The 19,877-nt window shown below is 36.8% G+C and overlaps 1 protein-coding gene across 8 annotated transcripts in view; it reads left to right on the plus strand.

Annotated features, from left to right (window-relative positions):
• Positions 1–19,877, plus strand: part of St7 (suppression of tumorigenicity 7) — a 204,132-nt gene that overhangs the window by 82,763 nt on the left and 101,492 nt on the right. For all 8 annotated transcript variants that reach the window (XM_042695938.1, XM_042695940.1, XM_042695937.1 and 5 more), the window contains exon 2: positions 12,220–12,302. In XM_042695938.1, coding sequence (XP_042551872.1) covers positions 12,220–12,302 — 83 coding nt within the window. The remainder of the gene's footprint in view (positions 1–12,219; positions 12,303–19,877) is intronic.

Genomic DNA, 19,877 nt, shown 5'->3' on the forward strand with positions numbered 1-19,877 from the left:
ATTTCTTTGGGAAAAAGATGATATGATGGTATCTGGGATGCTTTACCTTTCTCTGTCAAACACACTTTATTTTTCTGACAAGAGAAAATAGATTATATTGGCTAATTATGTTTCAGAATAAAAGCAAAAACTTACAATTGAAACATACAAGAGAATACTATTGTACATATTGATTGAAGCTGTATAAGAATAAAATTACAACTTTATAATTTTAAATTCTAATAGCTGCTATGTAGATAGTGTATAGTAAGTGTCTGACAGTGCCATTTAGTAAGTATCTGAACACTTCTCATTTCTAGTAATCCTCATTAAGTACTGGATAATAATCTATAGATGGCACACATGTTTCTCAAATTATTCAAACTTTTTATATTTTAGAAGTAATGAAGTTTGGGGAATCTTTCTACTATTTATTTATTTATTTCCCAGTTTATTATTTTCTTTAGATGTCAGCATTTCCCTAGAAATTCTTTAAATATGAAGTGGTACAACTTGTAGCAGAGATTTTAATCACACACTCTGCAGAAGGCTAGATGGTGAATATCTTTTACCTCTGCTGGGCTTCAGTCACAATATGTTAGACTTTCTGTAACTATGACAAATACCTGGAAGAAACTATTTTAAAAGGACAACAGATTTATTTTGGCTCATGGTTTTCGATTTCAGTTCATGATTCACTGGCTGTTGTTTATGGAGTGAGGTATGGCAGAGCATTAAGGTGGAAGGGTATGGATGAGCAAAGCTGATTACCTCATGGCAGCCAGGAAGCAGGTAGAGTTTAACAAAAAGGTGCCCAGGCCAACATATAACCTTCAAAGTTACACCCACCACTGATCTTTCAACAGACCTTAGTTCCTAATAGCCCATCAATGACATTTATACCTCCATCATCTAGACATAGAGCCACCATCTGGGAACCAGGCTTTCAACACAAGAACTTTGAGGGATACTTTGTATCTCAATCATAACACAATAGTATTTATTTCCTCTGTTTCAGAATGAAAATATCCCTAGACAATATGTAAACTAACTAGCTGTATTTATAAAACTTTATTTACTCTGGTACTGGTGGCTCATGCCTGTAATCTTAGCTACTCAGGAGGCTGAGATCTAAGGATTGGTATTTGAAACCCAGATTAAGTAGAAAAGTCTGAGAGACTCCATGGACAATTAATTATCAAAATGGAAAGATGACTTACATGGTAGAGTGCCAGCTGTTAGTGAAAGAGCAACAAGGCCCTGAATTCTAGGTCTGGTATCAACACAAAATAAAAATAAAAATTAAAAATTTATATTTACTAGAATAGGCAGTGGGTTGGATTTTGCATCTGGGTGGGAGTTTGCTGATCCTCGATAATGATGTATCTGGTCTGTTGCTTAAAATAGTTATACATTATGTACTTAATATGCTCCATATCTAATGATAGTATATTTCCTTCAGCATCATTTGTAAAGCTGGAAATTGATCAACTCTTTGTTAAATGACATCTGCCTTTTAGTATATCAGAATAAGTACAAGAGTTCCTAATTTTGCTATTGAATAAGACAAATATGAAATTTTTTAGCCAATAATACAGTTATATAATATATTTCTTAGATATTATGTATTAGTGTCTAACATTATGAATATTATATACCTGTAAAAGGAATATACATATATATTCCCTCAGTTCTCAGTAAGTATTCCTGCCTGTTTTTGTCTCAGCACATAGACTAGGTGCAATTTTTTTGTAAGCATTTGGAGGCATTTTGTGAAACAAGCTGGTGAGTGCTAACTATCTGACCTTGCTTCCTGCTCCATCTTCTCTTTATTAATAAAGAATAATAGCAAAGGAAAAAGGAAACTGAAGAGTTATTTGGGAATATATGTAGAGGACATAAGGAATTTGGTAAAACGTCATAGACCTCTAAATAACTTGGGACTAGGGATGTAGCTCAGTGGTAGAGTGACTTGCTTAGCACAAACAAAAAACACTCAAAAAAGGAAACAACAGCATTCAAATACTTGATTTTGAATACTTGATTCTAAATTGAGCAGAAGAAATGACACTTTCTGTTCTAGCACTGTAATAAATTATAATTCAGGTACACACTAGAAACCAGATTTTTCTAGTTTCATAGAAAATAAGCCCATGGAATAACACTATCTTGGGGAATTATATTCTTAGGTATCTTAGGCATGGCTTATGTTAGTAATCTTATTTCTTTACTTATTTTGGAGGGTGTCACTATGTGGCCCAGGCTAGCATTGAACTTGCCATCCATCCTCTTGCTTCCATGTCTTGAATGCTAGGATTATATACATGTATATGCAGCATGGATTGTTAGTAATGTGTAAACTGGAGTGGACAGATCCCATGTGTTAGAAAGATGACTAGGGTGGCATTATAAAAGCTGAGTTATATTGAGTGATGAGCCATGGCCTGGAGAAGATAGGTTAGTGGTATGACAGTGCAGGTGAGAGAAAGGAAGATTGGATTATAGAGGGTAGAACAGTAGGAAAGGAATTACCTGATGTCTGTTTATCAACTTGGAAAATTTCTTGATTGAGTACAGCATTTGTATGAATCTCAGATGAGAGCTGCTATGGGATTCATCCAGAAGAAGTCCTTAGATCAAGTTCAGCAACTCAGGCTTCAGAGTCAGTTGTGTCTAAATTTATATCCTAGATCTGCCACTTTCCAATCGTATCCCTGTGAGCAACAAGAAGTGACTTGATAGTTTTAACTCTTATTTCCTTAGCTGTAAAAATGGACACTTATAAAGTTGTGAAAATCAAGTAAAACAATGAATGGAAACCATTGAACCCATTGGTGGTTAGTTTGTAAAATTCTTATACATATTTGCTGTTACTACTACCACTACTACTACTACCACCACCACCACCACCACCACCACTACTACTACTACTACTGCTACTACATCAAATTCCAGTGCCATTAAAAGAATATCATCCACTAAAAATTGCAGTAAGAGATTTTATAGGTTTAGGATTGTGCCTCTAGAGTAATAGAATGCTTTTGCTTTTCTACAATGCACAGTCTTGAGTGCAAACCCCAATAAATAAAGAAATGTTTTATACATTTTAGGAACAAGACAAGCTTTATTTTCTTTAGTAATTTGGCGGATCTAAGGATAAATTTTATGTTTTTACTAAATAGGAACAAATCAATTTTAGGTCATCACTCCACTCCCGTTCTCGGGTTTAGAACAGTAGGTTCCTATTCTATGTCATTTGGGTGTGCATTTCTGTGTAATGCATTCATTCATAGCAGTAGCATCAGTTCCTAAGAAACACAGAGGAAATGAAAGACTCTCTACAAGAAAATGAAGAGACTAAGGGAAACTCCAAACTGAAAAAAGTAAAAAAAGAGAGCAATCAACTCATTAGTACTTTGTTGTTTTATGTCAGTGGATTTTATGATAAAATCACACTCTTCCTCTGTATTCTGAAGATGAATTTTTGTTCTGAAAATATCTTTTGAGTAGGTGTGTTTCTGTTTGATTTTCTCTACAGCTGTCAATCTGTTTCCTGTTATATTCCCATCATTTCTAAATCTGGTTTTGCCTGTGATGAAGTCTCAGAAAGAGCTCATTTTAATGGTGTCTGTGTTTTGCTTCTCTTTGCCTTTAACCATTCAGAAGGCATTTACACCAGTGGGTATGTCTTCTCATGTACTGACATGTCTCCTTTTAGCCCCGCTTCTGTTAGTGAACAGTATTTATGGCTTGCACCTGTGTTATCATTATTTGTTGTGCAGTTGCCTGGGGTACTGTCAAATTCAGGGTATTTTGTGTAGGTTTTTTTTTTTTGTTTGCTTTTATGCAAGTCAGAAGATACTCAGTGTTGTCCCTTCCACTTTCTATATCAAAGACAACTAGGGAGGAAAAATTCTAGTTAAAAATATAAATTATAAAATGTCATGTTTTTGCATAAAAACATATAAAAATTACAAGTTAGCCATATAACACAGCCCTGACACTGACATTCAGTAGACGCTCAACAAATATTAGTTAGGTTTTCTCTCTGTGGTGTGCACTTGTTGAATTTAAGTATGTACGAGTATTGCTTGGTAGACTTTTATTTGTCTCCCTAACAATGACATTGGACATTTTGCAGATTGTGATCTAAATCATACTAAGGGGACATTTTCTCAAATCATTTACTGTGCTTCTCAGAAGTCATGTTAAATATTTCTTTGGGCTGTTGTCTCTACCTCTGCTAGTTTGTACAAGTTTATCTAACCAAATATTTGTAAGGTCATTACGACAGTGCTGTCTATTGATTTTATTTTTTGGTGGAAGTAAAAGGCATGATTTAAAAGAAAATTGTATTTTAAAAGTTTAGTAGAAAAAGTTGGGCAGTGGTGGCTCGTGCCTGTAATCCTAGCTCCTCTGGAATCTGAGATCTGAGGATCATGGTTGAAACAAGCCCAGGCAGGAAAGTCTATGAGATTCTTATCTCCAATTAACCACTAAAAAGCAAGAAGGGAATTATGATTCAAGTGGTAGAATGCTAGCTTTGAGCAATGAAAGCTCAGGGACAGCACCTGGTCCTGAAGTTCAAGCCCTGCAACTTCACCCCCCACCCAACACACACACACACACACACACACACACACACACACACACACACACACACACACACACACACACACACACACACACACACACGGGGAAATAACTTTGAAAAGTAATCCTGACCTCCTTCTGGTATTTAAAACAATTTAATTTACTTAGTTGTTTTATCTTTTAAAAATAGACACATAAAATATACTGGTCTGTGAAATTTGTGACATTTCTATTCATGTATATGTTGAGTAATGTTCAAATCTGCTTGTGTATTGCAATTTCCTGTAACATATCATTTCTTTGGGATAAAAATATTCACTATCTTTTTATCTAGTTTTAAAAGGTATATATAGTACATTATTGTTTGTAGTCACCTGTGCCAGGCAATAGAACACCAGACTTATTTCTGTATTTTTAACTATATCTTAGGACTCCTTGACCAAGCTGTCCCATTTCTCCCTTCCTCCTACCGCTCCAGCCTCTGCTAATTGCTATTCTAATCTCTAATTCTAAAAATGCCCCTTTTCCAATTCTACATAAGAGTAAGACCATGTGGTATTATGTCCAGTAGATTCAGCCATATTGTTGACAATGGATTTTATTTCTTTTTTTTTTTAATTTTATTTTATTTTATTTGAGAACATACTGTACAGAGGGGTTACAATTACATGGGCAGGATAATGCATACATTTCTTACCAAGCATTGCAGCCTCCTCCTTTGTTTACCCTTCACCTCCCTTCCCAGCCTCCCGATTTTATTTCTTTTTATGTATAAGTTATGTATGACACATGTTATTTACCTATTCATCAGTTGACAGATGCTCAGGTTGATTCTATTCTATGGCTATTATAAACATGAGAGTGAAAAATGCCTTTTTTAACACATTGTTTTCATTTTGTTTGGACATATAATTACTATTATTATCTTTAAGCAGTTGTACAAAGGAGTTGCCATTTAACGAAGCAGATTATTAACACAATATATCTTGATCAATGTCACCCCCTTTCAAAATTCTCACCTATCCCTTCCTTACCTACTCCTTCCCTCACTATTCTTATTGTTTATTTGCTTGTTTCTTATTGCTAGTAGTGGAGCTTGAACTCCGGGTGTATTCATCTCTCCTGGCTTTTTTACTTATAGCTGGTGCTCCTACTACTTCAGCCAAACCTCCCCTTCTGGCTTTTTTTAAATTTAAATTTTAAAATTATGTTTTTATGTGGTACTGAGGGCCTCCAGGTGCACTCTACCACTAAGCCACATTTCCAGTCCCTCCCCCCTTTTTTAATTGATTATTTACCTCTGAGATTTGTCTGCCTAGACTAGCTTTCAAACCTGGATCCGCAAACCTATAATTCTTCTGAGTAGTTAGCATTATAAATTTGAGCCAACAATGCCTGTTGCCCAATTTTTAACTCAACTATTTTTTTTTTGCTATTGAATTGTCTGAGTTCCTTATATATTCTAAATATTAGCCCAGTTTACAAATCTCCTCAAGTTTGGCTCTTCATTGTTGATTGTTTTCTTTGCTGTATAGAAGCTTGTTTTGATGTAATCCCATTGTGTCTATTTTTTACTTTGTAGACTATGCTTATTAGTTCATTTTCTCCAAATCCGCCTGGATTCTACAGATCTAGGCATTAGGCAATTACTAATTAAAATACACAATTTGTGCCGGGAGCCAGCCAGTGGCTCATGCTTGTAATCCTCGCTACTCAGGAGGCTGAGATCTGAGGATCGCTGCTTGAAGCCAGCCCAGGCAGGAAACTCCCTGAGACTCTTATCTTCAATAAACTACTCAAAAAAGCCATAAGTGGTGCTGTGGCTAAAATGGTAGAGCACTCACATTGAGCAAAAGAAGCTCAGGGACAGTGCTTATGCCTAGAGTTCAAGCCCCAGGACTGGCAAAACAAAAAACAAAAACAAACAAAATAAAACAATTTTTGCATTTCAGATGAATAAGTGATTATCACTCAAAAATTGACAATGTCTGAAAATCATTAAATAGAACTAGAGGTGAAAGAGAAAAATAGCATTTGCATTAGGAATACAACCACTATCTGGAGTTTAGATGTATCTTTTTATAGACATTTTTAGAACCTGGCTTACTGACATTTGAAAATACCACTGCTCCATTCTCCATCTCACATGAAGACATTTGTGATGCACTACTTAAATTTCACTTTCAGCCTCATATCCCAGGGCAGAGGGCTAATTTTGGTGTCTGCTAGAATAATAACTTGCCACTTGCTGCTATGAAGCTTAATGTAGTTACTAGAATTAAAAATAATGAAGCAAAGAGCTTATTTCAGGCAACCAGGCAATTGGAGCAGCTGAACAGTAAAATACTGGCCTGTCTGGTGGTTTCTCCTGCGGCTTCTTATCTCTGGTTTATAGGCCTTTACCCAGAGGGAGACAGTTTATCACAACTTCCAGCAGTCCATCTTTTGTGGGGCAGCAGTTTCCTCAAAAGAGAAGTAAATTAGTCATCAAACTTTTAGAGAATGTATTGAGAAGAAAAACCAAATATAGCATCACACTTGAGTTTTATACTCCCTGCCTGGATCATTGTTCTTTAAGGCAGACTCTTCAATTCTAAGGTAGCAGAGAGTTTCAAAACAAAACAAGTGAATTAATAGGCAGAAAAAATTTAGAATGAACAGAATAGAACAGAATATGAAGTTTAGTAAAATAAAAAGTAGGAATAAGGTGGGGTGGGACCAAGGGGAGAAGGGATAGACAAATGAAGAGCAGAAGGCAGGAAGAATACAGTAAAAAAAAAAAAAAAATCAATGCATACTCTACAAAATTAAGAAAAGTGAGAAAGGTTGTGTTGGAAGGATGGGTGAGAATCTTGAAAGGGATGTTATTGACCAAGACATTGTATTCATAAACTTCTTTGTTGAATGCCAAAAACAAAATTTCCTCTCTGAAAAAAAAGAACAGAACAGAGTGGGTTCTACTTTGTCATATAATCCTATCTGTTGAAACAGGAATATACATATGTGTAATTATCAAGCTCAACAGCAAGTTAGAGTACTTCACTGTGTTGTAAATTTTTCTTAAATGTATCAAAGAATTATTAAGAAAATGTATATATTCCTAATGATGAATCCTATATCTCACAAAAGTTTGGTATGAGGATGAATTAGCAGTATATTTCTTAGACGTACTACTTATTTTTGTTATGATGAAAAGTTTGTGTTGTATCTTTAATTCAGTTGCCAACTCAGTAGATGCCTAGCTGTTTTTTCTTTTTACATAAGTTAAATATCCTGATAAACTTCTTTTCTCTCTACTACCTGATTTCCTATAGAAATATTCTATACGTATTCCCATAATTCCTTCACCTGTCACTGTGACCTTTGGTTCCATATTACCAGAATTCCTCAGACTATTAACTTATAATTCATATTGTCAAGGAGGCTGAGATCTGAAGATCATGGTTCAAAGCCAGCCTGGTCAGGAAAGGCCTTGAGACTCTTATCTCCAATAAACCACTAGAAAACTGGAAGTGACGCTGTGGTTCAAGGGGTAGAGCATTTGCCTTGAGCTGAAGAGCTGAGGGACAGTACCTAAGCCCAGAGTTCAAGCCCTATGACCGACTCCCCCCCAAAAAAGAGTGGCATCCTGTTGAATTTACCCAGCAACATCTGATATGCCCAATTTCTGCCTTAGTGGTATTACAGATCTCCCTCTGAAATAATTCCCCAAACTGCCACCAAACAGATGTCTTAGTCATAGTTCTTCTCTGTCTCATTGCCTGCTACATGAAATCCACTTTGGGGTTTTTGGTGTGCCTCAGTGGTAGTACCGTCAAGGCCCTGGGTTTGATGCTCAGAAGTGCAGAGAGGGTATGGTGGGTAATTTACCTTTCTTGGCCTGGCATTTGAACCAGTAGTCTCTTCTCCTGCCTCTTTTCATCCACCCTATTCAGTAGCCGAATCTCTTTCTGTTTACTATGTAATCTACCTGGGCTCTAGGCCCTCTTTATTTTTTCTTTTCTAGTCTCAAGTTCAAAGCTGATCTTTCTTTTTAAAGCTGAGTTTTCTTTAATAACCCAGACCAAAGACATTTCACTCATTAATTTTCTCTAATCTAGCTAGCTAGCAGTATTGTTTCCCCTAGGTTTATCTGTACCTTCCACTAATGTGTTTCACATTATGTCCTATGCTATTTGTGTGGCCACGTTATTTTTCCCTCTCAAGGGGATAATCAATCTCCTTATCATCTTACATTCCACCATTGTTCTGGTTCTGTCTCATGCTTTTTTGTAACCTATATACTGCTTGGATAATTGAGTAAACTAGCTAATATTAACAAATGTAGATCATCTACTGAAAGATGTTTTAGAATATAAATGGTTGTTCTATTTTTATTAATGTCCTTTTTACCTTTTCTAATTATTGCCATATGTTTTATACTCAACCTTTATTTGTCCAAGCAAGTAACTGTTGCCAGTATTTTGAGCTTTCTTTTATCTCTGTTTCAGCAAATTGAGCAATGAGTTACTACATGCAGCTTTGTAGCATGTAACCTTTCTAAATCAACTATGAAGGTTTCTTTAACATTTTTCTATGTAACTTTCAGTAAAAGAAAGGAAATAAGAAGTTAGAAACCAAAATCTCTGAAGATGATAGAAAACTCCTAGCACTTTTTGCTTGGCTGATGCTTTTTGGAGGACTATGTTTTTGTGAACATAAGAATTACCAAGAACATCAAAGGATTACTGAGGGTCCCTCATTTTTGCTATGAACATGATCCTGCTGCATACCATTTGGAGCATTGCTTATCAGCTTTCTTAAAGGAGTAGTCCTTGATTTCACATTCTTTCTGCATCTCAAACCCAAGAATGAGTTAGAAGCACCACCTCTGTATTTCTGGAGCAACACTCAAAGTTATAGTTGCCTGTTCATTGTACTCCGATCTGTTTTACCTATGAAACCTAGAGATCCTTGAGAATAAGAATTCTGTGTCATTCATCTTTGTAGCTCCCAAAATTTTACACACAACCTAGCATTAAACATATGTTAAATGTATGTACTGAACTGTTGAGCTGGTTACTTTCCTCTGAAGTCAAGAGATCTTAAGTAGTACATTAAAAAAGAGAGAAGGCAGTTGAATGCAGGCAGATAAGGATACATAATACCTGAGTACTGTGTCAGATGACAACCAAATTGTGTGAGAAGACTCAAAGAGCACATCTGTTTCACAGGAAAATAACCTAGGGTGTGGCAACTATTTCTGGAAACATAACTGCACATCAGCACAGCACTAGAATTTATGTTCATGTTGGTGAATTAGTTACCAATGAAACACTGAAATATACTTATAACATTCTATTTAAGAGTGTAATCAACTGTATAAATACCTCTTGGTAAGATATCCTTGTAAATCTGCTCTTCAAAATGCATCTCTGTACAGATAATTTCTAACATATTGTGAGTATTGTTGCATTGGTTCCCCCTTGACCTTTGTCTCACCATTCTGTTGTTCCCCTGCCCTTCCCTAATTCAGATAAACATATATACAACACCAGGGTACCCAAATCAAATGCAGTGACAACTTGGAGGGGAGAAAGTGGGAGAAATATGAGGGAAGGAGTAGCAAGTTTGACAAGAAATGTACTTATTACCTTACTTATGTAACCATATCCCTCCTGTACATCACCTTGACAATAAAAAACATAAATGCCTACAAAAAATAAAATAAAAATCATATTCAAGTTCTCTGCCCATTTTTTCAAAAAGCAAAATATATCTCTGGTGTTTAATACAATAAATCCCGAACAATTCCAAACAATGAATTTCTAAGGGTTTTACATAGTCAAGATCTTGCTATTACATTGTATTGCATAATATCTGGGACTGACAGTCCCAGATAGTGAGTAGTCATCACTGTATCTACTTAGCATGCATCTTACACTATCCAGTTACTTTGGGGGATGGTAGGTACTATGTCTAATAAGACCTGGACAGGCATTTCTCCTGTTAGTCACCAAAATAGTGTTTCCTCATTGAAAATAGAAATGCAAAGATGCTATGAGATTTTGGTTTAGTTCTCCTTTAGGGTTATTAAGGCTTAGTTCTCCTTTAGGGTTATTAAGGCTTTCATGTAACCAGACTTAGAGCAGTAGTTCTTCATGATGGGAGGAGAGGTTGACAGATGGTCTCCCTCCAGCAAGGGAGAAGGTGACGGGAAGACTGAACACTTTGTTGTTCACACCTATACAGTCTGCTCCAGTCAGTTCCTTTGACCACATTAGAGGAAAAAAAGGGGGAAAATGTGGTCAGCTCCATTCCTCAGTGGAACCAGATGCCTAGCAATGCAGAAACAAGATACCTGTAAAGTTGCCAAGGCAACATCAAGGGTAGAGGGAAGAGTAGACAGAATGATTTATGAGGATTTTTTTTTTTTTTTTTTTTTTGCCATAGGAACTATTCTAAAAATATACTCCCATGTGCTTTTTTTTTTGACACATAAATGCTACAGGATTTATTAAGGGAATTGGGATATATATATGTTTGAGATTGTATCAACTCAAGGAGACCAGGGAAAAGATCAAGGAGAGGAGAAGCAGAAGTACCTTCATGTGCTTTTTTTTTTATTTTTTATTTTTTTGTCGGTCGTGGGGCTTGAACTCTGGGCCTGGGCGCTGTCCCTCAGCTCTTCAGCTCAAGGCGAGCGCTCTACCACTTGAGCTACAGCGCCACTTCCGGTTTTCTGGTGGTTTATTGGAGATAGGAGTCTCACGGTCTCTCCTGCCCGGGCTGGCTTTGAACCGCGATCCTCAGATCTCAGCCTCCTGAGTAGCTAGGATTACAGGCGTGAGCCACCAGCGCCCGGCCCTTCATGTGCTTTTGAATCCTTATAGAACAGATGCTATGCTTGCATGTAAAATTGATCTTATAAATCTTAAATTTAAGATATACCTAGAGGAAAAAAGCTTATTTACTATGATGACATTTTATTTCCATATTTAAAAAAATATGAGTACAGTGGCTCATGCCTCTGATACAAGCTACTTGGGTGAGGAGCAGAGCAGGAGACAGAGATTAGGAGGATTATGGCTGGAGTCCAGTCTAGACAAAAAGGAAACACCATTTCAATTAATTAAAGTTGGGTATAGTGTACATGCCTGTCATCCCTCACCATGTAGGAAGCATCAATAGGAGGATTGCTGTCAAGGCCGGCCTAGGAATAAATATGGGACTATTTGAAAAATAACTAAAGCGACCAAGGAGAGAGGCATTGTTCCAGTGATAGAGCATCCGCCTAACAAACACCAGGTTATTCTTCCTTCCTTCTTTCCTTTTTGTTGTCCTGGGTTTTTGAACTCAAGGCCTCACTGAGGAATGTCTCTAGTTCTGGCTTTTTGCTGGTAAACAGGAGATAAGAGTATCATGGATTTGTCTGTCTAGGCTGGCTTGAACTTTGGTCCTCAGATTTCAGCCTCCTGATAGGATTGCTTATAGGCATGTAGCCATTGGCATCTAGCTTGGTTAACCTTTATAATGGGACTCTTCTATGATTCTAAGAATTCTAGTCATCAGAAACTAATGAGTTAGCTAGAAGGAAATAAAATGAAAGAGTTAGTCTCACTGTCATATTCATGCATTGCTCTCCTTTTGTCTCTCTTGTTTTTACAGTGAGTATGTTTTTGAATACTTTAACACCGAAGTTCTACGTGGCCCTGACAGGCACTTCTTCACTAATATCGGGGCTTATTTTGGTAAGTGGTAGAATCATTCTAATTTTAAAAAAATGTTGATTTTCTAATCTATGTTACTATCTATATGAGAAGAATCTGGAATAATGTATGTCAGTACTTTGCAATAATAGTCTGGTGCGTGTGAACATGGCAGGAGAGGGCACTTAAGACTTTCCACCACTCAGGTTGCTTACTTCTGAAATATCTGAAACAAGATTTTTATACTAACTTGTTGAAATGAAAGACAAATATAAATATTATAGAAAATGAGAATAATTATATCAATTTCTAATGCCTAATATACTGTAAAATCAATAGGTGTTTGCTTACCTAAAAGTTGTTTTCATGCTGTCATCAAAACTTATTAGACATCAAGTTTTGTAGAAATATGACATAGATTGTAGCAATTTTAACTATTTCCCATTGCATCTTGCATGCTCTCAATGTTTATATTTATTTCTTTATTGTTTTCTTAAAAATCCCAGACAAAAAATACTATACTTATCGTTCTTATGGATCCATTACCTTATACTCTATAATAGTTTCAGGAATGTAAAATTGTAATACCTAAAGTTGTTTATTCTAGTGATCACAAAAGGGAACCATCTAAACTCAGCCTAGCATAATTAAATGGACTTTAAGGAGAAAGGGGCTTTGGCAATTTTTGCTCATGTGTGTGTGTATTCTTGCAATTACTAATTATTATAGAAACAGGCACAAGAAAAACATTATAGAATTAATATAAAAATGATCAATACAAAAATGAATGTTGTAGGGGAGAATGTTGCAAAATATGTGGAGAAAAGAATATAAATATTTAGAATGATGGAAGCTTTTTGGAAGATTGAGCTTATAAGGAGCTCAAGTAAAAAGACAGAAAGTTATATAGGACAGAAATGGGAAAACAGATGGTTGTGTAGGGGGATATACTTTTTTAATGAGATGATATATCCAGGTTCACCTTACTCTGTTGTATTACATGGTTTATGTGAGATATTTAAAGTTAGTTGTATACAGCCAGAAATGTGCAGAGTATTAGTTCCTGCTGATAGCCTAAGATGGAATTCCCAAACAGAAAGTTGTGTGTTGGCTGCAAAAATCAGCCCACGGTGAGGGAAGTATATTATAGCATTGGCCTAAAATGGGTTGAAACAAGGTGACAGTTTATACCATGTTGCCTCTTAAATACTACCCACTCATGTCTCTGTAGTGTCTTCCTGTTGTATAAAGACTTGAGGGAAAAAAATAAGGACCTCCCCTAAAGAGTTGTTGATTAAAACTGTAAGTTGTTCGTAATATTCCTCTTTTGGACTATATTTTATTTTGGAATTATTGTCATTCCTACTTTTTTATGTTGAGATTTCCTTTTGAAATAATGGTGTTATTTTAATATAATTACTTTGCAGAGAACTTTAATGACCTCACATTGATCTTCAAATTTGGTGGGGTGAGTGGGGAAATGAGAGATTTTAATAGAATATAAAATCTGAAAGTCTGGGAACCACTGCCTTAAGAGACCAAAAACTTAAAGAATTTACTTCATCTGAACTGGTGGAGGAACAACATAAGTTGTCTAAAAGAGAAAAAGTAGCCTGGCACACAGTTCAAAGCCAGGCCAGGCAAGAAAGTCCATGAGACTCTTATCTCCAACTAATCTCAGAAAAAGTTGGAAGTGGTGCTGGGAGTCAAGTGTCATAGTGCTAGCCTTGAACAAAAGAACTCAGGGATAGTGTCCAGGCCCGGAGTTTAAGCCCTAGAATGTGCAAAAAAAAAAAAAAAAAAAAAGAAAAAGAAAAAAAAGAAAGAAAGAAAAAAAGAAGGAAGGAAGGGAGAAAGAAAAGAGAAAAACACAAATAGTTGAGTTTAAAGAATATTTGAGAATAAGGAATGGAGAAAAAAATTACATAATCTCTGAAACATTCTGGGGACTCAGGTAATAGATCTGAGATTGAATTTGGTGGACCAAAGCTGGAAAAAATTGTTTTGCTAGAAAACAGAACAAAATTAGGGTGAATATTGAAGATAGAGGAGAGGTTCACTCGTTGTCTAACTTTCTTGGTCAAGCAGAAAATTTTCAATAGTATACAATATGCTGCTATTCAAAGAAAGAAACTGTACTATGTATAGAGAGGGAACAGAATCCGGAAGAGGACAGGGGATAATAGCCAGTGGGAAAGGAAATAATAGAAGGGGGGTCAGTTTAATGAGAAATGATGGAAGACAATCCTGTAGAAGAACCAAGGAGTGTTGACTTTCTAGGACTGTTAACTCATGCAACCTAAACCCTTTGTTTTTCAGAAGAAACATTGGAGGCTTCCTAAGGGATAAAAATACAGTGTTTTAGGAGAATTATAAAAGTACATTATCCACAAATATGAAAATAACATAGTGAAACCCACCAAAAACTTAAAAAAAAGAATGAGCATTGAGAAAGAGTAATGAATGTAACTGAGGTGAATTTATTCAAAATACATTATATGCATGTTAACTATCAGAGTGAAGCCCATTTGTACAATTAATATATGCCATTAATTTTTATTATTACAAGTAGGGTTTGGGCCCAATTCATATGGTTACTTTGTGGCAAAGGCTTCAGGCCAGCCTTGAACCCATGCTTTCAGATCCTACCTTAGAATTCTTAAATGAACTTAGGAAACTGCAGACTTGACAAGTGATTTCACATGCTTGATAAACCTTTACAGTGTTCTGAAAAAAGGCAATCTTTTAGCATATATTCTTTTCAAGATTAGTAGAGCATTACTACAAGTCTACATCTAATGGTTATCATATGTATTTTAAATATTATTTTAACATTTTACTCTGAAACATCTCTGAAATATTTTTGGATTAAACAAATAAAAATAAAAGGGAACTTAAAACACACACACACACACACCACAACTAGTCATTCCCTTAGGGCAGTTTTCTTTCATTCCTCTTCCCTACATGTTCACTTGAGACATCTACTTAGGTGATATTCACTATGTGCCAGGTACCAACCTAAAGCACTTTCTAGGCTATTCACATTACTCTTCACAGCAAGGCAATCAGGATATTGCTGGTTTCTATTTTTTTTACGAGGAAATTGGCTAACTAGATAGAACCAGCAAGTTCATAGACTGCCTTAGACCGCACAGCTCGTGGAGGGCAGAGCAGAATTGAAGCCCAGGCTGTCAGTCTCTTATCACTCATTTCACTGCCTTCCTGATTAAGTTGCCAGCTGGTTTTCTAGCCTGCTGAACAAATGGTAGTTCTGGATTTTATTCTAGCAGTGTGTTAGGGTTGGTTTACAAGCCATAAATTAATTACCACAGTGTAGGTTATTGCCCTTCACTCTGGTGAATCAGGCCCAGGGGTCATTTCCATTCAAACTCAGGGATGGTAAAGTCCCTTCAAAAAAGAGATTTCCCTGAGTCATGTTCCTTTTGGAATCTGGGCTGGTGTGGCTTCCTCTCTTATTTGTAGTGCAGCTGCTGAAAGTGGATGGTCACTGCTGAACTGTCCTATGGTCCATTTGCCTTATAGCTTTCTCTGAAAGCAGAAGTGTCTCTTAGAGGAAGATTTTAAAAGACCTTTCACAGAACTGCAAAGCCAGTTCTGAGTAACTACAGTGTGTGATAATCATTCTTGATAGCTTTAAGCTCTGCCTTAGAAATTGTTGACACTGGTTTCACTTAGCCTCTGGGGACTCAGCTTAGCAAGGCTTTGAAATGAACCCAGGATGAGGTTTCTATGCTATCATTATTCTGCTCAGTACATTTCAGGGAGAGGCAGCAGTGAGGTAAAGGATCAGGTGCTTTGCAAAAGAGCTGTACACTTAGTATGATTAGTGGTTTGTTTCCTGGCATGAGGGAGGCCATTACCTAACTGCATTCCCCTGAGCTATCTTCTGAGAGCCTGCCATGAGCATTCAAAATAGAGGGCTGCCCCTAAGGAAATTGGCTATTTGGGAACTTTCAGATTCCTGTGCTGCCGACTGAAATTATCATGCCATTTGATGTCTAAGGGGAAGAAAGGTCAAAACTAAAAGCCTAATATTTTCTCTGAAGAAAAAGCAAATTAACTAAACAAATATGCACAGAAATAAAACTCGCTTGGCAAATGCTGCTGTCTTTTACACCAATGTGTTTTAACATAGGCATATATCCTCTTAGAGCTCACTGGTAGTTCGAACATGGTAAGTTTGACACTAGCATTGAATTGTTTCTACTCTTTGGTTCCTACCACAATACCCATCCAGTCAGCCTTCTCCCTTGCTTTATCTCAAGTGGCTCTTTGTATGCTTGGCACGAGCTTTTCTGTCCTGGTCCATTTCCAACAGTGGGAACTGCACCTGTCATCAAACTCCAAACCTGCCAATTTTGTCTTTTCGCTGCTAGCAAGGACATGTCCAATCTGCTTGACATAGCCTTTTGGACAATGTTTATTTCAGAAGAGAAAATATCTAAGTTTTGGATTGTCTTTTAAGTGTGGAAGGGTGAATATGGGAAGGAATATTCCCCTTTATTTTCTCAAAATATTGGTACGGTAGAGAAATTTCAGTTTCAGTATGTTGTAGTGACATTTATAGATCCCTGCATCTGAACTAACTTGTATATAGACACGTCCCTATGCCTACATTTTGTTTTTGTTTTTGTTTCAGCCCTAGGGGTTGTACTCAGGGCCTGGGTGCTATCCTTGAGCTTTTTAGCTCAAGACTAGCACTCTAACACTTGAGTCACAGCTCTAGTCTGGCGTTTTTGGTGCTTAATTGGAGATGAGTCTCATGAACTTTCCTGCCTAGGCTAGCACCACAATGCTCAGAACTCAGCCACCTCGTAGTTAGGAATACAGGCTTGAGTCATCAGTGCCTAGTGCTTCTGCCTACATTGTATACACACATAGACACACACACAGAGCCAGGAGGGAGGGAGGGAGGGGGGGGAGTGGCGGGGGACACCTTCCAAGGCATAAATTTTGTAAGTCAAGATTATAAGAGAAAATCAAAATAGTAAACAAGACAATTCATGGATTGGATATAAAAATGTTTTGGGGAAAGTAGGAGAGATGATAATTGCATAGAAATTAACCGAAACAAAAGGTCTATTTTTTGCATTCCATCTGTATACTAAGCACTCATTTTTCATTTAGTTTTTCACTGAAATTCCACATAGTAGGTATTATCTTGCCTCTATAATGCTGGGTATAATCATTACAAAGGATAAATAACTTGGCAAGGCAATAGGACAGATGAGTGGTGAGATTTGTACCATCATTTCTCTATTTCCACCTTTCCCTCCTGTTCAAAAATACAGATTGTTATGTTGCCTTGCAACGTTTTTTTCACTCATCTAAAGAATTTCACCTGCATTTCAGGTAGCATTTTACTTGATACTCATGTGGTAATTCTGAAGCTAAGAGAGGAAAAAGACTTGGAGAAACTTGATTAGAAAGGCTGTAGGGTGTGGGGAGCAGCATATGAATGTCAGACCAGGTCAGTTATGAAGCAGCCTATCACAGGGCTCTAGAAGGCAGGATGAGAGAGATGATGCCAGATGGCAGGGAAGCCTCAAGACAATGGGAGGAAACTGAGGCACATTTAGCCTCATCAGATTACAGCTTCTAGGTTTACCATGAAAATTAATGATCTTCTGCAGGTGACCAAGTGCCAGGCAAAGCGAGTATGTTGATATTGTCACAGTATGTGAATATGAGCATTTGAGTAGATCTAATTAACAACCAGATGTAGCATTAAACTGATAACCTTTTAAGACACGTAATTGCAAGACTGAGGTAACAACTAACCTCCCAAAGCAACCTGATTTATACCAGTAAAAAAACCTAAGGACTAGGCTTGGGTCCCTTGCTGGGTAAAAATGGAGTGAAGACTAGAATTTACGTTGATTTATCATCACATCATTCTGCCTCTCATTAAAGCTGCTACTTGGGAGACAGATAGTAGAGAGTTGAACATTTTGATATTTTCATCTTAATGGACCCACAGGTAGATATGAAAGAGAGGAGTAAAGGCAGAGGGAATGAGAAGAAAAGCAAGAAGAGACAATGGAAGAGGTAGAGAGGAAGATGACAAGCGTTTCAGGAAGAGACTTGTTATTTTCTTTTTTTTTATTTTTCTGGTTGGCAATGGATTAGGTGAGATATGGTCAATTTAGAACAAGAACCAACATTAAACATAATCTGTAATTCTATTTTATTTGTGTGAACATTTTTTGCTCTCTTCCTTGCTACATAGGAATAACTTGTTGACTACACAGAAGATTCAGGACTGAATGAATTAATTGTATTAGAATTATCTGGGGAGCTTGTTTAACGTAATGGATTTTGAACATTACTTGAATAAAAATCTCTAGGACCTGGGAAGGTGGCTCAGTGGTAGAGCACTTGCCTTGCATGCATGAGGCCCTGGGTTCAATTCCTCAGCACCACACAAGCAAAAAAAGCCAGAAGTGGCGCTGTGGCTCAAGTGGTAGAGTGCTAACCTTGAGCTGAAGAGCTGAGGGACAGCGCCAGGCTGTCCCTCATTCTAGAGAAGGATCTCTAGAAAATAGGTGCTATCACAGCAATGAACTAGCGGGGCTTGGGAAAAAATTTAGCGTCTTCCAGTTCTTTCTCTGTGGTTTCTCCACAGGAGAATGACCTTCTCTATGAGACCATAGTAATTAACGCTACAATAGAAAATGCCATCTTGTAAACATATAGATATTGCAGTAGGCTTTAGACCTGTTTTGTTTTGCCTTATTTTAAAAAAATCTTTTCAAGCCATTGCAACAGCTGGCCAGTAAGAGAGATGGGAGAGTATGAATGACAGTTCATCCCACAGCCTCCAGGACTATTCAGGGCAGCAAGTGGGTAGGGAGGGGTTGGCTGAGATTTAGGAAGCAGGAAGTCAAGACCCATTCTAGCTATTCAGTATTCTTAAACAAAACATACAGAAACAAAGTGTTTTTTTTTCTTTTAAAAAAAGTTATATCCATCAAGAGAAATTGGGAGGGATACTGAAAGGGTCAAGGGTATGGAGGAAGATATACATAAAAATTCAAAAGAAAAAAAATATAATACTTTTCAATTGCCAACATTTATCTCATTTAACTTAGATGATATATTTTATTTAAAAATTTGCCATCAGATATAGTTTTGAAGACTTAGAAAAAGTTGCAATTTTGTCAGTCTTTTTATCTGGGAATAGATTGCCAGACAGTTTCATATTTCCTCTGCAATCTCTCCCATCATAGTGTCCATCTTCCTGTGGCTTTATTATTGACTTTAATTCTCAGCAACCTCTTAGCCAGCTTCAGGCTTTGGCATCTCTCTATTTCTTACTGGTTTAAAGATACTGATGTAGAATTAATGAAGTTCTGCCCTAAAGCATTTTGGGGGAAGTATAACATAGGGTCTAGCGAAGTCCCTGACTTATGAAGAAAAATGTTTTATATATACAACATACAACTCAAAAGAAGTTGTCTTGTTATATGGGAAGACTTTACACATCATCAGGCAAAAATCAAATTTATGATCTGCTGTAGGTGGAAGGGCCTTGTTCATGTCCCTGGCCCAGATTTTTGTGTTCTTGCATAGGTATAAATGAGACACATTTGC

Source organism: Dipodomys spectabilis, unplaced genomic scaffold, assembly GCF_019054845.1.
Source record: "Dipodomys spectabilis isolate Male_0828 unplaced genomic scaffold, ASM1905484v1 ptg000197l, whole genome shotgun sequence".
In the NCBI taxonomy this organism is placed as follows: domain Eukaryota; kingdom Metazoa; phylum Chordata; class Mammalia; order Rodentia; family Heteromyidae; genus Dipodomys; species Dipodomys spectabilis.